This window comes from Microtus pennsylvanicus, chromosome 14 (assembly GCF_037038515.1).
Source record: "Microtus pennsylvanicus isolate mMicPen1 chromosome 14, mMicPen1.hap1, whole genome shotgun sequence".
Classification (NCBI taxonomy): Eukaryota; Metazoa; Chordata; class Mammalia; order Rodentia; family Cricetidae; genus Microtus; species Microtus pennsylvanicus.
This window is the reverse complement of record NC_134592.1, coordinates 1,612,500-1,637,736: the sequence shown is the minus strand read 5'-3', so window position 1 is coordinate 1,637,736 and position 25,237 is coordinate 1,612,500. Positions and strand designations below refer to the sequence as shown.

The window sequence follows — 25,237 nt, the reverse complement described above, 5'->3', positions numbered from 1 at the left end:
GTGGCCAAGAACCGCACAGATGTCAAATGGCTTCGGCGGGGTAATGGGCCTAGATAACGTTCAGTTGAGAAGCTGCCGGGTAAATGAGACCCCAGCCATCAGATGCCCACACATTACTGCTTTACTCAGAATAATTTCACATCTTCTGGCCTTGTAGTCACCCTGACAGTGGCCAAAAAATGTAACTCTTCCAACCTACAGTTCTCTGTGACCTGTAGATGGTGTGGTTGGAATCAGATGCTTCTTATCGAAATTTTCTGATGAAATATCTTTGTATTTTAAGTGAAATTAGATTTTCTTCTTCCTGGTTAACTGCTTGGGAAAACATTTTATTTTACAACTAAAAACATACATTAAAATACCACTTTCAGAGTATTATTAAGGGAACAAAACTTCCCCATGCTTTAAGTTGGCTCCTAAAGGGTTATCACCAAAAACCGAATAATGTTTCCCCCATATATGTAGTGTCACATGGGTGTTGTGTCCACTGATGCACACGGGCAGTCCCAGCTTAGCACAGTATCACGTGTTCATAAATAATGGTCATGTGATCTGAAAGTACGTCAACCATCTTAATAAACAGCAGGGAGACTTATGACATTCTTTCTGCAAGTCTCTATGCATTCCAATTTCCACGAATCCTCTCTGTCCATCATTTAGTGTTTTACATTACCATGTGGAATATCCTAGGAACATGGAGGTCATACAGCAATAACTTAGCAGCAGATGCACAGTGACTTATTGTTGATGACATTTGAAAGATGCAGCATAAGTGTTGCTGATAACACTGCAATCTGTGATTTTTTTTTTGTGGGCCAAAGAGCTGGCAGTCAAAGCTCTCTCCATCATTCTTCCCAGTACAACACAGCATCTCAAATATGAATCATGCTGTCAGGGATCTGGGCTGTCACTAGTCCTTGGTAACTGTTGGAATCGGCACTGTTGGAACCATACACAGAGAGAATCTCTTATCAAATGTAAGAAGTTACATTTATTTTATAACTTATGATATAAACCAGTGACACCTAGGTTTGCCGTTCACCTAGAAAAAGGGAAAGAAGATGAAGTTGGTCATCTAGAATTCCCTTCTCAAACTTTACCATTGGCTTTTGTTTCTGCAATCTGATTTTATGTTTGCTCAGTGCATGTAAGACGCTGCTACTCACTAAGACAAAACATACATAAAGCTGTACCACCACCAGCTTGGCGAGCACCTCAGAGCCCGCTGTGTGTTCATCCACCCATCCATAATGACAATGATGCCCACCACCACAGAAGAACGGAAATGCAGGCACTCCTGTCTTTTGTAGCTATTAGTCTCTAGACTAAGACTGGATGTCAGCCCATCCTATTAACAACAAATGCGTAAGTATTTAAGCTAATATGTCAAAACAGTCAACAATTATTTTTGTTTTAGAGTAGCATTTGTTACTGGTGATGATATAATATTTTTTGGAGTCTAAATCTATTTTAGAAGACTTAGTCATGACACATTCATGTAATGAAACTTTCAGTAGCCATCATATACCATGTTGCATAGTAATATGACCAATTTGTTAAATGTATGGGATAGACCTATAATCAAGCAATCACCCAGAAATAGCATCCAGGAGTACACGCTAAGAACAGTGCGTTTTTATTTAGGATGATTTCTGTCCTTTTTGCCGTGTACCTATTATATAATTTTACTTTAAAGTGATCACAGCATAAAACTGTAGTTTTTCAAGTAAACTTAGAAAAATTGAAATTAATCTAGAGTAAAATAGGGAAAACATGTGTGCAATTGGGTGAATTTTTACACTGTAGACACGATTCTTACAGATATCAACATCATTGCCAAACAGAAGCCCAGCAATGTGTAGAGAATAAGAGGCTTACGAGTGATCAGCCCTAAATTTGATATGTGTATACATACATACATATATACAGACATACATGCACACACACATACAATTAGACTTGAGCATTAAATACACACACACACACACACACACACACACACACACACACACACACGTGCACGCGACCTTATAACGCAAAGCTGAGTTGTCTATGTAGAAGAAGTACAAATATTTTAAGAGCTAGAAATGGCAGATGATGTCAAGGAAACAGTGCTTTCCAGACACAACAGAGCAGATGCACACATGAGCCCACAGTACAGCATGCACAAGACCTACACAAACTAAAGCCAGGCAAAATCCCAGCATGAACATGGGGAGGTGGGCACCATGTCTCATTCCCGAGGAGCTATTGGCATTTGAGTCCAATGGGAAAGGAAAAACCAGTTTTCTTTAGTGGTGTGATACCTGATCTATCAACCAGACTCAGGGCAGGCCTTAGACCCAGGGCCAGATGACCAACATGAACTGTAACTCAATGAGGAGGGATGGACAGAGGGACGTTTGGTGGTTAGGCAGCTAGAAGGATCTGGGGGAGGGGCTAATGTGATCAATGTGTGCTGCGTGGAATTCATTGTATTAATAAAGATATTGTTTTCTTTTCCAAAAAAAAAAGATAGGAGAGTAGGGCTCAAAGATTTCTCATGACTTATGTGAGCTCCTCTTCCTTCAAAATGGGCATTTTCAAAAAGAACAGCAATACCACTATAAAAATGAAATCAGTGGCTGCTGTTCTGCATCATTCTACTGAGATTTTTTTGTGTATAAGGTACAGTATGCCTTTGCTCTCTACCATGTGACATTCCAATGCGTGAGTATATTGCAATGTACTTGCCATTCTCTTGAGACGTTGAAATTGTTTCCAGCTTGGGGAAATATATGTAGAAAATATATTACGTACACATGCATTCCTGTGGTGATCTAATATGAACTGTTAGGTAGTAATAAAAGAAACCATCAGTTTCCCCAAATACTTGCTCTAGTTTACAATCATGGTGACCAGATACCAACGTTCCTATTGTTCTACATCCATATTATCTAAGACTGTGAGTTTTAAAATGTTAGTCTCTTGGCACATTTGATCCTGGGGTATCTCATTCTATGAGCTTTGGGAAGCCAAATCCTGTCAAAGATTGCAGGTATCCTATACAAAGTAAAAAGAGGCGATGAATATTCTCCATACAAGGACTGATGGCAATATCATAAGCCTTCCCAGATACCAGAATAAGGCATAGTTGACAGCAGGTACCTTCAGGAAGGAAAAAAGACAGGAAGAAAAAGAAGGGAGGAAGAAGGAAGGAAGACTAGCCTCACATATTAAACTTTATAAGTTTAACTTCATATATGGCTTTTTATTCTAAAGCAGTAGCTTATAAAAGTCATGACGGACATGAATGTGTACTTATCAATGTGGTTGAATATGCAAGCAACACACATCAATGAGCTTTGAAAATATCACAAACTATTCCCAAGGTTTAGTGCCTTAATATTGTGGCATTTCACAGTTTACAGTGATTGTCTGTGTTAGAATCTACAGTTGCCTCACCTGGTCTCAGATCTCACACATTTGTGGTCTGCTGGTAGTTCATAGCTTCTCTAATGTGGTAATGGTTTTCCAGGTGGTGCCTTGGTCCCGCTTTCATCATCCAGCAAATTGGTGCTGATTCACTGGGTGGGAAAGTCAAAGATTTCCACAGAGCAGCAAAATGCTAAGTCTCAGTGCGAAAGAGCCCAAGAACCTCTTGCAATGATTCACTGGCCAGCTAGGCATGAGCCGTGCAAAGGGGGAAACAAGCTTGACAAAAGTGGCAAGACATGGGAGGAGGCAAACTGGTAGCCATATTTACTGTATTATGTTTTGTATTTTCTTGATTTTTTAGTACAATTTACTCACCACCAAAAAAAAAAAAAAAGCCATAGAAAGTGACTCCTGTTTTTCTACTTGACACATAAGGAAATACACATCTAAAGTTATGATGAGATGACACATTAATACAACGTTAACCCGTCCCCTCTTTATTCCATCTGCTCTCTGAGGGATGGCTAACATGCCTGCCGTGTATAGTTTCATGCAGTTAGCATTTCGGTGTTCAGAATTTTATCACTCCATCCAGCATCATCTTCCTTTCGCTCAAGAACTTCCTTTAACATCTCTCAGAGGGTCAGATTGCAGGTGACGAGACCTTCCAGTATGTGTGTCTCTGAAGAAAACTCCTCGCGTTTCCTTCAGCCTTCAAATACACTTTTTCTGGGTAGAGAAGTTCAGCGTGACAGACGTGTTTCTTACAGTGCATCCAAGAGACAGCTCCAGTGTCTTCTCACTTGCATGGTTTTCGATGTGAGGTCAGCTGTCACCCATTCCATTTGTTCTTCTGTGTGTCCTTGGACTTTGTGGGTCATGTTTAGTGTTATTTCTTCCCATTGGTTTTAAATCATCTGAGCAGTTTTTCATAGTTCTCTTCATATTCTCTCTCTCTCTCTCTCTCTCTCTCTCTCTCTCTCTCTCTCTCTCTCTCTCTCTCCGTCCCCCTTGCTCCTCTTTGCCTCTCTTTCTGCTTTTTGAGGCAGGGTCTCACTCTATAGCAAGAACTGGAACTTGCTTTGTATCCTAGGCCAGTCTTGAGTTTCTGGTACTCTTCCTGCTTCAACTCCCGCTTACAGTCAGGGGCCATTCAGTGTTCCCGAGTCCTTAAATCCACTTTCCACCAATCTGGAAAGCTTTAGTTGAACTTTTTCAAATATGTTTCTCTCTTATCCTTTCCCCGCTCTAGACAGTTACCATACACACATGGAACTTTCTCAGGATTTTTGCACCTCTCCTTGATGTCTGAACACGTGGAATAGACATGACGAGGCACTCTGTCAGTTTTAGCACCTGTCCTTTTGACGTCAGGTTCTATTTATTTATTTGTCTCTTCTATTATGGGCTGGATAGTCCTGGTTTACTTGTACTCCCAGGAGCCTTTAATGAGATGCCAGGAATGGTAAAAATAATATTCTCACCAATATATTCTGAACCATATTTCAGTAAAATTACTTGGAAGGTTTGATTCTTTTGATCTTGACAGGAAGATTTAGTGAGGAGAAATAAGATTGTTTGGTAGATTAGAGCAGCGTGCAACCCACTTTTAGACTTTTTTGTCTTTCTTATTTTCTATATGGAAAATTGAGCTTGCATTCTAAGTACTTAAACTTGTAAGGTCTTTGGGACTTGAAAGATTAATAGAATAGCTTATGAGAGCCTTCTCCATAAGTCTGCACCCAGCAGTCCCGAGGACACCCTGGGCACTATTGGCGTGTAAGCGTGAGGATCACCATGTCGGATGAGCTTTTTGAGCAGCTGACTGTGTACTGCATAGATATGCAGACCACGAGTGCAGCCCAACCAGGGAGATTGTCTCTGCAGAGCCTCAGCAGTCCCTGAGTGGCCCAGAAAGTGCTGCCCATGCTGCCTTAACCACTCTCTCATGTGTAAAAGGATCCCACTTGTATTAAGCAAAGAGAATAGCTGCATAATTCAATCCTTATTTCACGTTAAATAATAATCAAGGAAAAATAGTCACTACAAGTAATGTATCTAGTCAGCAGCAAAATGCATCCAGCTGCGTTGTAAAGAGCTACAGGCTTCAGAGAGAACTCATGACAATATCTAGAGAGAGTTTGTTTTTCTGAGGCGTATAAAACTGCACAACGCTAAAACCCAAACCAGTCTAGAGACTAACAACATCGGTCCAGCACTTTCACAACTATAAGAATCAGTGGAGCCAGAGAGTCTACGGGACAATGACAGCCTTTAAACACTTACAGGAAGGGGAGTTTCAGAAGAGGCAGTTTGTCTCTGCTCTGAGCTTTCAGATTACAAAAGATAATATCAACGTTCCTTTGCTTTCACTGTTGATGTGAGGACTAGGGAATCCATGGCAAGCCCCTTTTACACAGATGAGGGAAGTCAGAGGGGAAAGGACAAGGCCAAAATGATATACCTCCCCCTCAAAGAAGTCCAACGTAATAATGATGACAGCATCTCCAGAACTGGGGTGCTAAGGGAGCTCCACGACCTCAGTCCCAGTGACCCACTTTCCCCAGGAAAGCTGCCAGTCAGGCGCTTGGGCCTCCATCCCTGGTCTTCAGCCCAGGGAAGTCATGGGTCAGTTCTTCCTGTTCCAGGATGCTGGACGTTTATGACTCACATCCCACCTTGGCTGAGCACCTGGGCAGTTGCTCTAACTTCTCTAGCTCGGCCTCTCTCATATCCCTCTGCTGCCACACTAAGAAATTCAAATGCAGATTTTCTAGTTCCTGGCACATGTGATGTGACAGATGGCGTCTGATAAGGATGGAGAAACTGGGACATTCCTTAACTAATCGGCAGAGCACGGGACTTCCAGAGCCATTACCTGCTTCGGCTGGGTTCCCTTGGAGAGAATGTCCAGCAAGTCAGTCGAGGAGATGAAGTAGAAGCGAGGAAAAGTGACCCGCTTGGTTTCCAGGTACTCAGCCAGGGCCTTTTCACAAAGCGAAAGCCTGCAAGAATGAAAACCCGTTATAAGTACGCTCCATGTTTCCTGCATTGACACTTCAGCAGAACAAACCTGCAACTCCCATGACTCCATTCAACCAGGAAGTTCACAATTTCACAGCTACCCATCCTGCTTTGACATCCTCTTACAAACAGAATACAACCAGACCAAGGGAGTGGGAGGTACATACACATACATACATACTCACACGGCATGATATGCCACTCACTGCTTCTCATGATGAAGACCAGGTTTGGCATTGCTTGACTAAAACACAAATTGCAGTAGGAAGCTGTAATTGGGGCAGAGCCCGTTTCCCATTGGCTATCTGCAAACACAAGTGCCTTCGACCTTCTCTAGCATCTACGGGAATCCGAGACCCAGAATTGGTCGCACTTCATTACCCAAAGTCCTAGCTGTTGACTAGGTACAAGTAACTACAACTGTTCAGTAAGCATCTCATCTGCATGGTGGATTCGCCCTTTTTAAACGGAAAGCCAGGTTGTTCTTGTGGATGCGGTTGTGGATTTTATGTGAATGTGACTTCACAAACGGCACTTGGGAAAGGATTCTAAAAGCACTGGCATGCTCTGTAAGGGTGATATATGTAGAGAGAAAGTATAAAACAGGGGGAGGGTTCGCATCTCTAATGCAGCACTTGGAAAACTGAGGCAGGAGGCTTCCCATGAGTTCAACAACAACTTGGAAACAAAACAACAACAAAAATGTCCAAAGAGGGGGAGCACTGGGAGAAAGGCGGGGAATGAATGAGAACAGACAGGCAGACTATAGGAACTATGCGGGAGTGCTGTCCAGGGTTCGGGTACACAGTAGGTGTTCAGTAAGATATCATATCAAAAAGATATGAGGAAGAACTGATCAGTTATCAGGAATCTCACCTACAGCATACAGGGCAGCTAGAGAAAGTGTGGCTTCAGTCACGTGATGTCAGACATAGTTAGGATGTGAAGGAAGCAGACTTTAATCGACCCTTTGTCCTGTTCTTACCTGTGCTGAAAATCTTTCAGCTTCTCATAGAGGTGGGGTCTGCATGTTGCTTCTAAGATATTTTTTATTTTGGCTGTCTCAAACATTAACTCCTGTGTAGAAGCAGAACATAGATTTTAGAAAGCCAGCCATTTTCTTTCCGCTGAGAGCAGGCGGCTGAGTGGACGGTGCTCAGGAGACGGTAGGAATGCCTGGCCCTGTGTCTGTTAACACAGTTTCACTGAACAGTCATACCCCTCTGTTACTGAAGTACTTGTCATGGTGCAATGACAGCCTTGAGTAGCTGATATGGCAACGCAAGATTTGTAAAAACATCCTTTCAGTTTTTTGATTCCTCTGCACAGATTGTGGTATATAAACCTTACATCATGCATCATGGGTTTCTACATATGAAAACTGCTAGAACAGAACGGGCCTATCTCTGACTGACCTTAAATTCAGCATCCACTACATCAAATCTTCTGGAATCTTCCACAAGCTGGGTTCGAATATCTTCTGAGCAAACAAAGATGCTTTCCAAATGAGACCAGGTTCGCTGGACTTCCATCCAGGTAAAGATGACCGTGTCGGCCACATTTAACTTGTTCTGCCAGCTTAGGACTTGCTCGATGAAGTACTCCACATACTTGCTTTGCAGAAGAGCCTGCAACTGCACCTACAAGGCCGGCAGGCACGGGTCAGTCGCTAACTACTGGGCTGTGAGGGCCGCAGGAAAGCTGCTCTGCTTGCTGCTGTGGTTTTGCACCTTGTGCGGAACCCAGACAGGTGCCATCAATCTTTTGCAAAAAGGGCGAAAGACCTCATAGAACGCTGATGTATCCAACCAAAGAAATGAGGTAAGAAGAAGCATCTGTATTTAACATGTCTTCTATAAGAAGGACATGCACTGCCGTGCAGGTAAAATCCACTGTCGGAGGCTGGGGCGATGGCTTAGTCCATAAAGTGTTTGCTATGGAAGCACGAGGACCTGAGTTCACATCCCCAGCACCCATGTAAAAGACAAAAACAAAATCTAAGTGTGGTGGTATGTGCTTGTAATATCCCAGTATTGGGATAGGCAAAGAGAGACGGGCAGATTCCTGGGGCTCAACAGCCAAGCAGCACCATCCAATCAACTAGTCCCATCTCCCAGCGAAAAACTCTTCCTCAAAAATGATAAACACCACCTAATGGGTAATGGGGCAGCTTTAAGAATTAACACACTCTTTCTTACTTAGCCCCTAGGCGCTGCCTGCTCAGTTTTTCAAGGGTGTGTGTCCGTGTGTGTGTGTCCATGTGTGTGTGTCTGTGTGTATGTGTGTTCATGTGTGTGTCCGTGTGCATGTGTGTGTCCGTTTGTATGTGTGTGTCGTGTGTATGTGTGTGTCCGTGTGCATGTGTACATTTGTAGGCATCAAGATTTCAAAAAGCAAACTCTCCCTCAAGCTTCCTCTTCCTGTTTGTATCTGAGGGCTATGCGCTACAGCAAACCTATCACCAAGACTGCTGCCAAACGCAGCAGCCTGACGGTCACTACTCACTGTGCTCACATGGAAATCTCTAAACTGACCTCCTGCTCTCGTTCACTCTACGTATTTAACATATGCGATTCCTCTTTGGGGCAAAAGCCTTGGTTTCTGTGCAATACCCTGCTCTGTTATTTTCCTGCTCGCAGGCTCGCCCTGTCCCATCCACTCTGTTGTTGACCAAAGGTGGCATCCTCAAGGCTCTGGACCTTGTGTCCTTTCTCTCTCTCCCTCTCACTGGATGCTGACCACGGCCTCCAGCCCTCATGCTACACAGAGTCTGGGCTCTGAGCTGATTTCTGCCTTTATATAATCGACTCTCACACTTAATCGGCCCAGAATTAGTGTCAGTATGCTCTAGGCTTACATCTGATCACAGAGTCAGTTATTGCCTTCTCCAGTGCTCCCATCTCCCTCTCTTCTTGAATAGGTCTAAAGAGATGCTCATTTCTTTATCTTTACAATCCAAGCTCATATATGTTAATCTCACATCCATGACTCCTGATTTACTTTTCATAACTTTCATGGAAAAATTATATTCCAAGAAAGCCAAAACAATTGGCCCCTGAGAGGTGGCGACTTTCTAGTGTTGCAAACACCACTAACATTGTCCCCATGGCATAACCATTCTTTCCTAGTGTCTCTTCTTAGCCTTGCAGGAGTTTGTCAATCTCTCTTTAGTCCCCCAGGAGTCTGTCAATCTCTCCTAAATCTTCTAGGAATCTGTCCGTCTCTCATTAGTTTCCTTGGGGTCAGCAGTCTGTCTCTCCTTAGTCTTTTAGGAGTCCATCTGTTTCTTCTTAATCTCCGAGGAGTCTGTCTGTCTCTTGTTAGTCTTTTAGGGGTCTGTCTGTCTCTCCTTAGTCTCCGAGGAGTCTGTCTGTCTCTTGTTAGTCCCCTAGTGAACTCTTCTGTGCATCTCCTTTCTGAACTACAAGTCCACACCTTTGAATGTCAAATGATTTCACACCTGGAACTCAGCAAGAGTAGATGCTCAGTGAACAAATGAATCAAACTTTGTAGGTGAATTTTGAAAAAAAAATCCAAAATTGCTAATTAAAATAAAATAAAAATCTATAATAAAACCATCCATTTTACCTGGTTGTGCTCTAGCGTTTCAAAGAGCTGCTCATCAGACTTCAGCAGTGGAATACCTGTTCTATGGTGAGCTTCATAAGAAAATTCCAGAGTCTCCCAGGTCTGGCTGACTTCAGTAATAACCTAGTAATCACAAGAATCAATTAATTAAAGTATAAACATCAAATTCAGGACTAATATGTCACAAATATTTATAAATTTATAAATAAATTGTAAATTACAAATAAATAATACATCAATAATTTAAAAATGCATAACATTAAACGTAACTGGCCTCATTTTTTCCTTCAAGATTCAGGGTGACAAGATTGGGGGAGTAAATGCCAGCACCGCAAAGAACCAAGCATCATAGTAACACCAAAGTTATACTGGATCTGATGCACATCCCCTCCCTGAAGGTATGTAAGTGTGAGAAGGGACTTAAAGGTCATACAAATTTATTAGCCAGCATGAGACAGGTATAGGGCCTGAATGTGATCTCAGGCCCCTAAGCAAACCTGGATAAGCCAATTATCCTTTTATGCTTCAGTTTCCCCATCTGTACCCTAGAAATAAAAACATTATTATTCTGAAAGACTAATTGAGTTCATCAAAGTTCAGTTCTTAGAGTGCGGCTTGCAACAAAGGAAAAGACATTCAAGTGGCCCTGCTCCCTTTGACAGGGCCAGGCCTCCTGTTGTTGCCTGTGCCCTGTCTTCTATTGACCCTGTGTCCTGGCCCCTGCTCCCTTTGACAGGGCCAGCCCTCCTGTTGTTGCCTGTGCCCTGTCTTCGGCTCATCCTGTGCATCCTAGGAAAGATGCAGTCTAAAGGTATTAGCACCTAAGAGCTGAGTTCATTCACTCAGCATCATGGAGACGCATCCCTGGATGGTACCTTCTCGGTGCCCAGCTCCTTCACGGCCTTGTCCACGATGTCTCTCACATCATCTTCTACTCTGTGCAGCCGCAATGCCAGCAGGTCTGCCAATGTTGTGGTGTCATTTATTGAAAATCTGACCTGATTAGGAAAAAAATGAGGCAGACTCTGTATTCCACATTTAATGATGTCCTGGAAGGTGCGATAACACAGTCACCCCCTTTCAGCTCATGGGTCCTGAGCCTTAGTCTGCAGTAACTCCACGGAGCCAAGTCTCCGTCACATTCCCACACAATGCTTTCTTCTGTTTTATAGCCTTCCATTTTCAAACTGTTTCTATTGCCTTTACCCAAAAACTATTTTTGTAAAAAAAAAAAAAGATTCCAACTTTCCACTGTTAATTTATTATAATTTAGTTGAAACCCTAGGAACTAGGCGGCAGCCCATTTGTCTTTTCTTCCTGAAGTCCTGCTCACAGAACATAATTTCCAGTCACTCGTGATATGACCTAGTTTTACCACTAATTTAATCTTAGTGGCTTGCCAAAAATTATCGTCACTCATGCCATTATTCAGGTTTATCATGTGAAATAATTCACATTATTCTCTCCAGTATCCTTTGCCCCACCACCCCACCCGTCACCCAGGATTTGGTTAACAAGAACTTAGTTCTTCCTACATCCTAAAGTCAATTCATGTGCTTTACAAATGAGAGGTGCAGAAAAGCCATCTCCCTCACAGTCCTCAGAGGACAGCGCTCTGCCGTCAGGATGCTGCCGCCCTGTCTGACTTCTACCACCGCACACACACAGAGTGACAACGAGCCACTGCCTCAGGCTGAGGAGCATCCTCACAGGCGAGACTGTCATTGGCCATGTCTGACCCTGGAAAGCCCCAGCAAAGTCAGCGAGTTGATCATTCTGTCTGCATTCTGACTTCACGCCCCAGCCAATAGGAGCAGGAAGATGTAACGCGACTTCCGTGAGTCTTTGTGCACTCAGTATCTCCAGCCCAGGAGATAGACTCTTTTCTACCTCTGCTCTAAACTCCAGCCTAGAAAATGGGCTTCTTCTCCCTCTACTGTCTGACTGACATAACATTTTTTTAGCTTATAAAAATACATTCCATAAGCAATAAGACACCGTGTCAAGGAAAAATTGTATAGGAAGAAATAGAAGGAGAGACAAGATACACAGTCAGTTACATATGCAGATATAAAAAATTCCGAATTTATCAATCGGTAACAAAGAGTAAATAGATAATGTCTAAAAGTACTAAGGAAAATATGAGCATAATAACTTCAGGTCACTTGATAGACCTCTTACCACAGGCTAGACCTCACATATGAGCTTATCTAATAGGTCTGCACAAGAAACATTGTTTTTATTTTATAGAATAGCTAATGAAGGCACATGGAGCAAGAAATTTAGCTCAGGGCCGCATGATCCCTTCGTGTTGGGATGAGGGCCACACCGCCAGGCTGCTGCAAGTTCCTGCCCTGCCAAGTTTCCTTGCGCTATGATGATATTCCTTCACAAAGAAAGCTCCTGCTTCACCTCAGGAGAAAACACATCTCAGGTTTCTCCTACACATTTCCAAATGATTCAGGTCACTTGTGGTGAAAAGCAGAGCATACGACTGACACGTTTGCTTTTCCATAGATATAATGGGGGACAGCCCAGAACCTCAGGAGGCGTGGACATGTGAAAAACCACTTATGTCATGCAACATGATACAAAAAAGGACATCGTATTACACACCAAGTTTAAAAAGGAACTCACAATGTCAGAATTTCCTCTACCCCCAAAGATCCTTTCCATGGTACAAAAATCACTAGCTTCTCTTTAAGTCGGGACTATACCTTTCAAGCCTTCCCATGACACATAAAATCACTAGCTCCTCTTTGGTTGCTGTGAAATGTTGTCCTATTTCTTCTTGATGGCTCCTTACAGGGCAACTATGATGCTTAAAGAGCAGACAGAATCTTTCTCAGGATAAAAGTAAAAATAAACCCAAACTGGAGAAGCGAAGTGACTTCCTGACATCAGACAGGCAGGAGGACTGGGCTCGCTGATGCCTTGTCATTGATCCTCGAGGAGCCTGACCTCCTGATAGAGACTAGAGGCTTTCTAGGAGTAGGGAAGGTAGCCCCAGTACATACCCCAACGGCCTTCATCAGCTGCTGCCAATGCCTGTCCCTGAGAGCAGGGCTCTGCAACTCCGCGATGGCTCTCAACGAGGTCGTCATGTCCTTCACAGTGCCCTCCAGGCCGGAATAAGCATCCCAAGCACGGACGGTCTTGTCCAGTGACCAGATTTCCTAAAGAAATGTAAGGGAAGGGGAATGCCCAGATTCCCATAAAAAACAATGTATTACATGTATGATTATCTCCCTTGGGAGAATACATGGGCCTTTCTCCATCCACGGATTAAGAAAGACAGTGAAGGCATATATGAGGGCAGCTTGGGTTTTTTGTTTGTTTGTTTAATAAATAAAAGAAACAGAAAGTATTGGCTCCTCTAAACCAGAGGTTCTAAACCTGTAGGTGAACCCCTAAAATGTTGGTTGTTTGCAAGTATCGTTTTTATTGTTCGAATTAAAGAAGTTTCAAATAAGCCCTCCTCTCAGCTTTCATCCTGGCCCCAGGAACAAAGCCAGCAGTCGGGAATGACAAAAACCAACAATAAAATCAAGTAAATGATGGTGCCAATTCTTTTAAAAATAGGACCTGCAGTTGGGGTGGGGTTGTCACCGGGACATGAAATAGCCAAGGGCAGAAGAATAAGGGGGGGGCGGTGATCACTGAATGACCTACAGTATGGCAGCCCATTCGTATTGAGGGGCTTGAGACTGGGACAATGTGGAGAACAAACTGGGCAGAGACTGTCCAAGCTGAGCCCAGAACACTCTCTCTCTCTCTCTCTCTCTCTCTCTCTCTCTCTCTCTCTCTCTCTCTCTCTCTCTCTCTCTCTCTCTCTCTCGTGTGTGTGTTCCTTTATTTCCTTCCTTCCTTCTTCCTTCCTTCTTCCTTCCTTCTTCCTTCCTTCCTTCCTTCCTTCCTTCCTTCCTTCCTTCCTTCCTTCCTTCCTTTCTTTGTATTTCCCAAGTTAGAACCCTCTGAAGTAGATGAGTCTACCAGCCATCCCTGCCTGTCAGGGGCTGACATTTTTTTTTCTTTTTTTCTGTTTCTACCTTATTTTATGTGCATTGTTGTGAGGGTGTCAGATTCCCTACAGCTGGAGTTACACACAGTTGTGAGCTGCCGTGTAGGTGCTGGGAATGGAACCCAGGTCCTCTGAAAGAGCAGCCAGTGCTCCAGCCCCAGGGCTCGGCAATTTTGACTTTTTTTCCTGTTTCCTGCTGTAGCCTTTGGCTCTCTCCAAAGAAGTTCTGCTTTCTTCAGGCCACATGCAGCACGAGTCAAGGAATTAGTTCTGGTAATGAAGTTCTGGGCACATTGCGCCCTCTGGGCACGCTGGAGTAACCAGTGGCTACAGAGGTCATAATAGTTCATGTAGAGACAGATGTAATCCCAAGAGTCAAACTGATGGGCGCTTTTTTAGACAGACAATACTCACGGTTGATGGAGGAGTTACTCTCAATTAATAAAGAAACTGCCTTGGCCCATTTGATAGGCCAACCCTTAGGTGGGTGGAGTAAACAGAACAGAATGCTGGGAGAAAGAAGCTGAGTCAGGGAGTCGCCATGATTCTCCCACTCCAGACAGACGCAGGTTAAGATCTTCCCTGGTAAGCCACCTCATGGGCTACACAGATTATTAAAAATGGGGTAGATCAATATGTAAGAGCTAGCCAATAAGCGGCTGGAACTAATGGGCCAGGCAGTGTTTAAAAGAATACAGTTTCTGTGTAATTATTTTGGGTATAAAGCTAGCAGTGAGGGTGGCCGGGTGCCAGGAACGTAGCCTGCTGCTACTATTACAACACACGGTTTCTAAGGGAAGACACCAGAGGCTCAGTTCTGAAGCTGTAGCCCTCGGCCCTGGTGCTTACCACCTTCCTCTCTACTCTAGAAGCTATGGCAAGCTCATGGTCAGGGCTGTCTCTCATGCACTCATTAATCCTTCAAGTAGTGCACCAGAGCTGAGAAGAGGGCTCAGCAGTTAAGAGCACGGACTGCTCTTCCAGAGGATATGGGTTCAATTCCCAGCACCCACATGGCAGTTCACAACTGTCTGCAACTCCAGTTCCAGGGCATCTGATATCCTCACACCAATGCACACAAAATAAAATGAAGTAAAAGCGAATACACTAATATGCTTTCATCAACTCATTCTCAGAAGGGCAGGCTTGATGAGGTGCACAACATGGTGAGAGTGGAAAAAAAATATTGTTTTGTCTCATTCTGTTTGGAGTAAATAAGGAAACACAGCTCCTTACACCAGATACTACTAGGCAAGGGAAGATGGAAGGAGGCGGTGCCCAGAAAGACAAATGGCTCTACCCGGCAGTTATGAGACTTGCCTTGGCAAACCTCCTGAGTTCCGCATCCATCTGTTCCACGTTGATCTGTTTCCACGGAGTTTTTGTCCAATTATCAATGCTTCTCTGAAAATGCACAGGAGATGAAAGTGTCAACATTTGGCAGAAGCAAGTCTCCACAACCAAATATATAAACTGGTGAGACCCAGGACGCTCTCCACCAGTGCAAAGTCCATTTAAAATATCAACTGCACTTGTCAAAACTTCCCTATCACTAAAATAAAACAATCGTCAGAACGTGCGAAGTTAAGGCTAAAACACTATGATGTATTAATTTCTAGTAGCAATAATAAATCCACATAGTCACCATCACTTCCTCATAAAGAGTTTAAGCCAATTGTTAAGTATATTACTGAAAAATAGGCTTCTATAACTCTACATGCAATAGAAATTAGGCTGTCATCCAAAAGTCTTTATTGTAACAAAAATCTCATTTACCAGTTTTGATCATATTTATATTTTACATCTTGTTAATATATTTTTTACACGGTTTTAAACTGACTTAAGGGATTTGTGCAAGTTGTATATTTTCCTAGAGCTTTTTATACATAAGCTTTTAGTATTAATCACATACAAATTAAATATTTTCAGTACATTTCAGTTTATACATGTATACAGAAAATACAAACAGGGTGTCTCTGTGAGTTTGTATGTGCTGTCAGCAGTATATTTAACAGAGATTTACATATTAATATTTATTCATATTCTATAGAATATCCCCAAAGGATCTGAGGCAGTCAGCTCATATAGCAATGTTTTACAAAACAACCGATATTCAGGCAGAATCTTTCATTAACAGAGATCTCTGAACCTTAATTCTGCGAATAGGTGTAGGGACTAAAATCTAATGTATGTATACTTTAAAACACCACGAAACCCAAATAAACTGATACAGACACTGAGATTACACGGTCACTCAAATCTCTATGAAAGAGAACCCTGGTGCCCCAAATCCATCTTACTCTGACGTAAATGATGACGTCCCAGAGGCCCTTGAGCAGCCGGATCTCTTGGCGGCACTGTTTCATGTGTTTGTACTCTGGAAGAGCCACCTCGAAGAGCCGTGCAGAGTCTTGCATCTGCCCCATCTCTTCCTCCAAAGTCTCCAGCTCCTGATGTGCCTGAGGGGAAAACACACCTGCAAGCTGCAGGCTAGGGACAGAAGCTACAGTGTCCCTGCTTCTGTGACTGCACCTTCAAACTGTAATGCTCAAAAGGAAATTGAAATAAAAAGCCTGCCATGTAATTTGTAAGCTGCAGATGGCTGTTGACTTCTTGCTTTCTTCATGCAGTTGGAACTTAGCTCAAGAACAGGGGAAGTTCTATATCAGATATTAGTTTTTTAATGATCAATTAGTTTAACAAAACAATAACAACCAAAGAAGAAGGAGGAGGAGGAGGAAGAGAAAGAAAGAAAGAAAAAAGGAAGAGACCAAATTCTAGCTCTGAGTAGCGCTTCAGTGATTCTCCAGCATGCAGGAAAACGAGGCAGGGGGATCGCTGAGAATAAACCAGCCTGGGCACAGAGGAAGACCCTGAGAAGAAAGGAACGAAGGAAAGAAAGAAAGAAAGAAAGAAAGAAAGAAAGAAAGAAAGAAAGAAAGAAAGGAGGGAGGGAGGGAGGGAGGGAGGGAGGGAGGGAGGGAGGGAGGGAGGGAGGAAGGAAGGAAAAAAGAAGAGGGGGAAAGGTGAGAGGGGGCAGGGAAGAAAGAAAGAAAACCATTCCAACTTCAAAATGGCCCTATAAATGATTACCAATACAAGCATGCTCAAGACCACACATGCCCGAAGGCATCCAGAGTAAACTCATCCGCACACACCTGTGTTTGAATGCCAGCTAACGGTCGCCTTTGCTAAGGCTCCGCTACTCTCCTGTCACGTAGAAAAGCTGCTGTTTTGCATCCAGTGTAGATTAGTTTGCTTTCCCCTTTAGACGAGTATCTCTTAATATTCCTGTCTATTAACAGGGCAGTGTGCTCACACAGTGAAGTCTGAAAGGGGGCGCCTCTCTCTCTCTCTCTCTCTCTCTCTCTCTCTCTCTCTCTCTCTCTCTCTCTCTCTCACACACACACACACACACACACACACACACACACACACACAGACACAGACACAGACACACACACACACACACAGACACACACACACACAGAGACACACACACAGACACACACACACACACACACCGCCCCGCTGCTGTTTCTCCCTGTTCTTTCTCCCGTCCTCAGTGATCAGTTTCTCCAGTCTGAACCGGACTTGCCTTCTCTTTGGATTTCCTTCCATCCTCCTCCCAAGGTCCAACGACTGAATTCCTTTAGTTTTCTTCCTTTTTCTTTTAACATTAAGAAAACCAGCATTTGATCTTTTTATGTTCTGTAAAATCTAACTTTTTTGACAAGCAAATATTTCTGTTTATCATATACGTGTTTTAAAATATGTGCACACGGTGGCCTAGATCCAAATGAAAACATCTTCCTAACATATGTATCATCCCACTGTGGGTTTGCTGTAGTGACAGCATTGGAAAACATACTCTTGAGATTTTTAAATGTCAGACATGAGCGTTAGCCAGTTCTACATTATGCTTGTCCCCCCATATCTGCAGGAGACTGGTTCCAGGATCTTGCCCAGATACTCAAACCCAAATACACTTAGTCACTTATATAAAATAGCATGGCCTATTTTATATAACATATAAAACATATGAATGTATTTTAAATACTTTCTAAGTTATCTTTAATACCTAATGCAATGTAAATGAATTATAAACAGCTGTTACAACAGCTGTACAAATCACTTTTTCTATTTCTTTTCCTGGCTGATTTTAATGCTGATGTCCCTGTGGTGGTTAATATTGTCAAACGGACATGATCTACAATCACCTAGAAGACAAACCTCTAGGCGTGAATTTCTAGAGAAGGATTGACAGAGATGGAAAGACCCACCCTAAATGTGGGCTGAATGAACAGGAGGAAGTGAGCCAAGAGTCAATAGCTTCAGTAAGGCCACGTTTTCCCTCTGTGACCAGCTGCTTCATACTCCTGCCGCCACAGACCCTTAGTTAGTCTTGCCTGATAATTATTTTACAGCTAGGATAAAAGATAAGTAATATTCAACACTATATAGAATTATTATTTCTGGGGAAAATCTTGATAAATTAGGTTTTTATGAAAAGGTAGGCATTTCACGGTGAAGCTTTCATGTTCTGTGTTAACATGTTCTGTGGCCACAAGTTCTGCTTCTTTCAGAAGCAGAACCACTGTAACCACTGACGGCTAGCATACCATTTGACACGCCAGTTATTCTTTTCAAGGTCTGGCTGCATGTGGGTCTGTCCTGAAAATGAAATGACATTTGCCTTGGTTCTGCCTTCCTTCCTTCCTTCCTTCCTTGGTTTTTTGAAACAGGTTTTTTGAAGGTTGTCCTGGAATTCACTCTGTACACCAGGTTGACCTTGAACTCACAGAGATCTACCTGCCTCTGCTCCTGTGAGCTGGGATTAAAGGAATGTGCTACTACCACCTGGCAGCTGTCACCTTTTCTGGAGGCAAAGGTGGCAGGAGATACTTTGGTGACCTGTGCACAGTGCATTCATTTCAGTGCCATGAAACTTAGTGTGTCTGCATTTCAGCCCTACTGGAATAGAGTCACAGGGTTTGGAAGATGCCGCCCGCGCCCTTTGGTTTCTGTTCTGCTAAGAGCCTGCCTGCCATGTCTGGCTTTATCTGGTCACCTTTAATATTCTGAGGTTCACTGTGATGAATCTAAACAAACCTTCACTTATCCACCCTGGGTTTCAGGCAGCTTCTGGAATCCACATCATCTAGCTCCAGAGATATGTCAGTATATTGATCATTCTGTTTATTCCTGCTGGAAGTGGCAGGCAGGCAAGAGGGCCTCGCAGCAGGAACAGAAGCCAGAGGGCACTGATGACACCTTTCAAATCCTGTGACTCTATTCTAGCTGGATACATTCAAATGTCTTCCTCTGTATCTCTTGCCTATTTCTCATTTTTTTATGCCTATTTGAAATGTTCCAAGTAATTTCTTCCAATGTAACACACGTCCTCATTTTTTTCCAAATGTAAATAGCTTATTCTCCTATGTGCTGAGTTGTATGTCTCAGGCAACTGTAATTTTCATTTCCTTAAGTAACTGGCACTTTTCCACATTCATCTGATCATATTTGGATAATGGATTAAGATCAGGACTGTGTTTTTCAGGGATTTGAGTTTCTTTCTATTGATTTCTAAAAAAAAAGCTACTTACAGCCATTCCTATTCCCTGGCCTTGAAAATTCCTTAATCCCAAGGCAGCATAGAGGGAACCACAGGTGCTTATGAGAGCAGGCTCACATTTATAGATTCCTAGATGACCTCGTTCCTCTCCCTTCACGTTACTAAGCCTCAGAGCCTTAGCAAGGGTCAGTGGGCTCCTCAGAGGCTCCCCGTGCACACTGTACACCCTGGATGCACTTCTGCTGCCCCACCCCAGTTACCCTGAGATCTGCTCTGATACAACATCCACCATGGCAAAGTGTCCATCTCAAAGCTGCAACTTCCGGGATGTGCTGGCGTGCTCAAGAGTCACTAAAGCAGCATGGCTTTGGCATCTTTTCAAATGTTCTGTCTTGCTGATAAGAGATTTCTATGATGTGGGAAGTTCTTCTGTATACGTGCAGCTTTTATTGGTTATTGGATAAAGACTTTGTCTTGGCCTGTGATAGTAGAGCTTGGCGGGGGAGGGAACTAAACTGAATACTGAGAGAAAGAAGGTGGAGTCAGTGATACACCATGTAGCCACCAGAGGGGAAAAATGCAAGCCGCCAGCCGCAACTTTGCCAGTAGGCCATGAGCCTTGTGGTAAAATATAAAATAATAGAAATAGGTTAATTTAAGAGATAAGAGTGAGCTAGAAATATGCATAAGCTAATAGGCCAAGCAGGGTTGTAATTACACAGCTTCTGTGTGATTATTTCTGGAGTCTGGGCTGCTGGGAAATGAACAATCTATGTACAACTGTACATCTGTAGTAATGTATCCAGCATCTTTTATGCAAGAAGAATCATCACAGTGTGCAAGCCCCGCAAAGTGAGCAGCCTTTTATCTTGAATCATTTCCCTATTTTGTGCACCCCATCTTTATCGCTGAACAGAACCAAGCACTTTACTTTGAAATCCCATCACAGAAAGGAAGGAAAGAAGGAAGGAGAAAGGAAATAAAGAAAGAATGAATCCCGCCATAGACCATCATCCTCCTCGTTCCCGGGAGGTCAATGGCTTCTATTTATGGGGTGAGATGCCTGGAGCACTGGTCCTCCCCATGGCACAAGACTGTGCATGACTCTGCTTGAATCTGACTCTAGAAGTGTTAGATTTACAAGCCAAGCAAACACAGAGAATGACTTCAAGAGGGTAGCCCAGCTCCATCCTTTCTGAAATGTCTGCCGAACATCCTGAAAAGGCATGGGATGAGCTTCTCACTTTTAAATATTCAACTATAAGCAGCTACAGTATGTGTGGAAGTGGAGAGATTCAATCCATATCTGTCATAAATGTTTGCAGACAACATATTGGTGAGTCAAATAAAAAACATTTTCCCATCCGCAATCTGTTCAGACCACCTGGAGTTTAGATATAGTCTTTTAACAATCTTTTATTAACATATGCTAACTTACTCCTTTTCAATGGATATAAACTAACTTTCTTCAAAATGGGAGAAAACACCTTAGGCCACAGAGTGGTGTTTTTTTTTTTAATAGGGTAAAAGCAGTTGTTTCAATTCAAAGCCAGATTTGGAAAATCTAGACACCATTCCAAGAGGAAATCCTAAGCCAAACATGAAGAATGAGCCCAAAGAGGAACCCAGAAGTGCCCAGCCGTGAACGAAAACATTCTCACCCTCACAGGGACACTTTTGCGCTTCTTGCATTGCTAGGTTAAGATCCTGCAGGGTTTCTAACACAAAGATAGAAGACATCCTTTCAAATCCCCCGTGAATCCCGTGTGGGTTTGAGCTCTCAGAGTGATGTAGCTTGAGAGAAACTTGCGAGAAACCCTGGGTGAGTCAACAGGACTGACAACCAGGCTGCTGTGCAGTCCTCTGGACAAAGCTACGTCCACGGTCTGGAGCTGTAGTTCAGTGCCTGAGCCCTCGCACCACCAGAGAACAAAGGCGAAGGTTAGTACATGGGAAGCTGCATCATTGTTAGAAGTGCTGGTTTCTCCAAAGAAGATTTAGATAGGCAAAACCGTAATCCTATTTCTGAAATTTGTGAACTGTAATCTTCAAAAAAAAGTATGCTGATTGTCTTCATCTTAAAGAAGAAAAAGTGAAGTGATCTCATGGGGCTACAATGGTAATTAAAATGTAATCTACCCAATAAAAGTTCTTTTAATCTCCCTCCTCCTGTGTGAGTCCCCATCCACATGGGCCTGCTCATGTGTTTATAGGGAAGTGAACTCCAGACCTCCTCCAGAAACTAGGCAGCTCTCTCTCTACACTCGTCTATATCTCTGTCCTTACTTTTTATTTTGAGATAGGACATCACTACTATAACTTACTCAGACCAGCCTTAAACTCAATTTTTAGCCTATGCAACTTGAATTTTGTGGTTTCACAAGCAGCCAGGATGCTGGATGATAACTCTACTAAATGAGGTGAAATCATTCTTATTTCTGTCCTCCGACTCTTGACAGACAGCGAGACCTCGCGCATTCTCAGTGCTGTTTCCACTTGGGTGATTATTTTGATGATGGTGGTGTTTGGAGGAAACACAAATTAAAACAATGTAATGAAGGAAAAAAAGAAAACTCCTTTTCTGATCTGGCTCCTGCTGTGCCCATGAGACGGCTGGGAAGGAATTACCTTATCAAGCACTGAGTACGGATTCTCTGCTTTAAATCCAAGCGGGGCATACCTTCTGAATCTCTCTCGGAATTCTGCTTGCTTTTCCTAGTCAGGGGAGAAAAGTGAATGTCAATCAGATAGTTTCTATTTCCCTTGTCAAACTTCCCTTAAAAATAGACAGCCACAAACCCATTAAGTAACTCACATCAAATAAAACACATTTTTTTCTAATAAGAGTGACCTCCGCATTTTGGAGTGGGGAGACTTTGTGTCTGACCATGGCGGCGATCTTCTTGGTGGCTTCCCATCGTTCTGGTAATTCCTGTGTACACAAAGATGCAATGGCCATCACTTCAGCTCCTGAGCCAATCTACTACATGAGATCAAATCATTCTTGTTTCTGTCCTCCGACTCAGGACATCTTTTAGAAGTTAAGTCTTCCAAATAAGACAAGGTTACAGCATAAAAGGGATTAGAACTGGAGCACCTCCCATGCAGGCATCTGAATTGCTTTCATCTTAAAATTGGCAGAAACATTTCAAAATAAAGACCTCTGAACCACTTTGCCATTGTGGGAACAGAGTTAAAGAGCTGTGGAGGCTGGGGAAGGGCTTGCTAGGAATGTTCGAGTTCTGATCTTTACCTAGGAGTGACAGTATGGACCTACAATCTCGAGGGCACAGGGGGGTTAGGGTAGAAAGTCACATTGACAGAAGAATCCCTGGGGCTTGTTAGCCACTAGCCTGGCCAAATGGGTGAACTCCAGGTTCAATGAGGGACTTGTCTCAAAAAATATGTGATTAAGGAAAACACTCATTAGCGAACTGTGACTTCCACATGCATATGAATCATGTATACATGCTCATCCAGACACACACACACATGCACACACATGTGCACACACATGTGCACACACATGCGCACACACATACACACATGCACACACATGCACACACATGCACACACATACACACACATGCACACACATACACACATACACACACGTGCACACACATGCACACACATACACACACATACACACACATACATGCACACACACATGCACACACACATACACGCACACACATGAGCACACATACACACACACATGCACACATACACTTGCACATACACATACATGCGCACACACACATGAAATTAAAGTGCTTTGGGCATGAATTTACTGCTTCCTAATAACCAGAAATATAAATCAGGAACTTTAGTTTTTTTTAAAAAAAAAAAAAGAAAGAAAGAAAAGAAAGATAGAAAAAAAGTTGCTTTGAAACTTTGGTTCTAAGCAGGCAAAAGCTACAGTGTGACCCGGTTTCGTCCTTCTGTCACAATTTGCAGGTTTCTGAGCTGGCTCAAGTTTTAGCACTGAAGTTGACCAGTTTTTGGCAAGGAGGAATTTTTGAAGGAACTCAAGAGGCAAGGGGGACAGGAAGGTCAATTCCTACTTGATGTTGAACAAAAACAACAATACACAGTTGAGGTACGATCTCCACTCTGCCCTCCCCACCTACCCTGCAAACAGATGAGGAGCAACTGACTCTGTGATAGCCATGATGCCGTGGAGAAGCATGGCTGTGTCCAAGGACACGGAACCTGATTGGTCACACACAGCCACATCTCCTGACAGGGTCCTGCCTTGCTGAGCTGCACTGCAAAGTTCCACAGGCTACTTTGTAACCCTCAGTAGATATTTTACGGACAGTCCAGCAGCTGCAGATTATAAAGAGGGTGCTGTGCTACGTAGCTATGTGGAGAGGGTACTTCAGCGGCAAAACACTTTCTTAGAATTAAACTAGTGTCTCCAAAAGAAAAGGAAGGAGGCGTGCGCAGAGCCAGTTCACGTGGTTCATTGTACTAATGTCCCCCAACAGGCCAACTAGTCATACAATCAATGTCATTAGGAAAAATGTGTCATGATGGGAACCCCCTCCAGGTCAGGAATCAACAGACTCGGGCTCTAAAACACTGTGCTCTCATCTTTTGCCTCCTCTTCAAAATCCTGTGTCTTGTGACCCTGGATTCTGTCCTCAGCATGATGTTGCTTGACCATAATCCCAATGACTCAGGAGGTGGAGGTTAGGAGTAGGGAGGGGTGACAGAAGTTCAAGGTGAGCCTTAGCAACATAGCAAGTTCAAGGCCCAACTGAGGAGAGACCATGTCTCAAAATAATAAGAACAACACAACCCAATCCAACTCAGCATCCCATCAGAAGCCATGAGCGGAAGTCAGGGAGGTTCACAGGGGACATCTCAGGTCTGTACCTTCCTCAAACACAGCAGACCTGCCATGTGCTTGTAAATTCTAACTACCCCTTTACTTGATGCAAAAAGCAAAAGACTGGACCATCTCAAAAGTCTAATGGACAGAATCGAATTTGGGGAGGTGGTAACTCCATGTGAGGTACAATGAATGAGGGCTTCCGGGAGAGACAGAGTGGATAAGCCCTGTGGACCAGAACTCTGCTGCTGCTGCAGGGTAGACTGTGGGCAGCATATGAGGACGAATGGGTAGGCTGAGCAGCTACTACTGTTAGCTGGGTTGGGGGTAGTAAGAACTGAGTTAAAATGGGAACAGACATGCCAAGGAGAGAACAGACTAAAAAGGCTAATGATAATGAAGAAGCTCTCAGATCCTTGAAATACAAGCACATCTAAGGTGCTCTTTGTTTTGTTTGTAATCCTAGAAGTAAGCATAGACACGTCGTAAAAGTGCTAGTTATTCAGGAAAAGTTATAATTCAATGTATTTTTCCTCTCATCTGCAGTCTGCTTCTGAAACATGAAAGATTTAATATTTTCAATTAAGATTGATATTTTCAAGCCCTAAGGAAGTCAAATTTTCATATTATAAATTCTCGAGAAAATGAGAACTTCCTCATACTGATTAATTATGTTATAACTGGCTTCTCTGTGAGATAAACGCCAAGGTCCAAGGTCTGACACAAAGAATACCCAAGTTCTTTAAGGAAGATATATTGGGTCAGTAAGATG

The 25,237-nt window shown here is 43.1% G+C and overlaps 1 protein-coding gene across 1 annotated transcript in view; it reads right to left on the bottom strand.

Moving 5' to 3' along the window:
* The window catches only part of Dnah11 (dynein axonemal heavy chain 11), a 315,059-nt gene that overhangs the window by 242,939 nt on the left and 46,883 nt on the right, over positions 1–25,237 (bottom strand). The window contains exons 19-28 of the mRNA XM_075947535.1: positions 22,441–22,557; positions 22,254–22,340; positions 16,351–16,509; positions 15,371–15,454; positions 13,047–13,205; positions 10,905–11,027; positions 10,030–10,152; positions 7,857–8,081; positions 7,427–7,518; positions 6,296–6,422 (exon numbers count right to left, since the gene is read on the bottom strand). Of these exons, the coding sequence (XP_075803650.1) occupies positions 6,296–6,422; positions 7,427–7,518; positions 7,857–8,081; positions 10,030–10,152; positions 10,905–11,027; positions 13,047–13,205; positions 15,371–15,454; positions 16,351–16,509; positions 22,254–22,340; positions 22,441–22,557 (1,296 nt within the window). The remainder of the gene's footprint in view (positions 1–6,295; positions 6,423–7,426; positions 7,519–7,856; positions 8,082–10,029; positions 10,153–10,904; positions 11,028–13,046; positions 13,206–15,370; positions 15,455–16,350; positions 16,510–22,253; positions 22,341–22,440; positions 22,558–25,237) is intronic.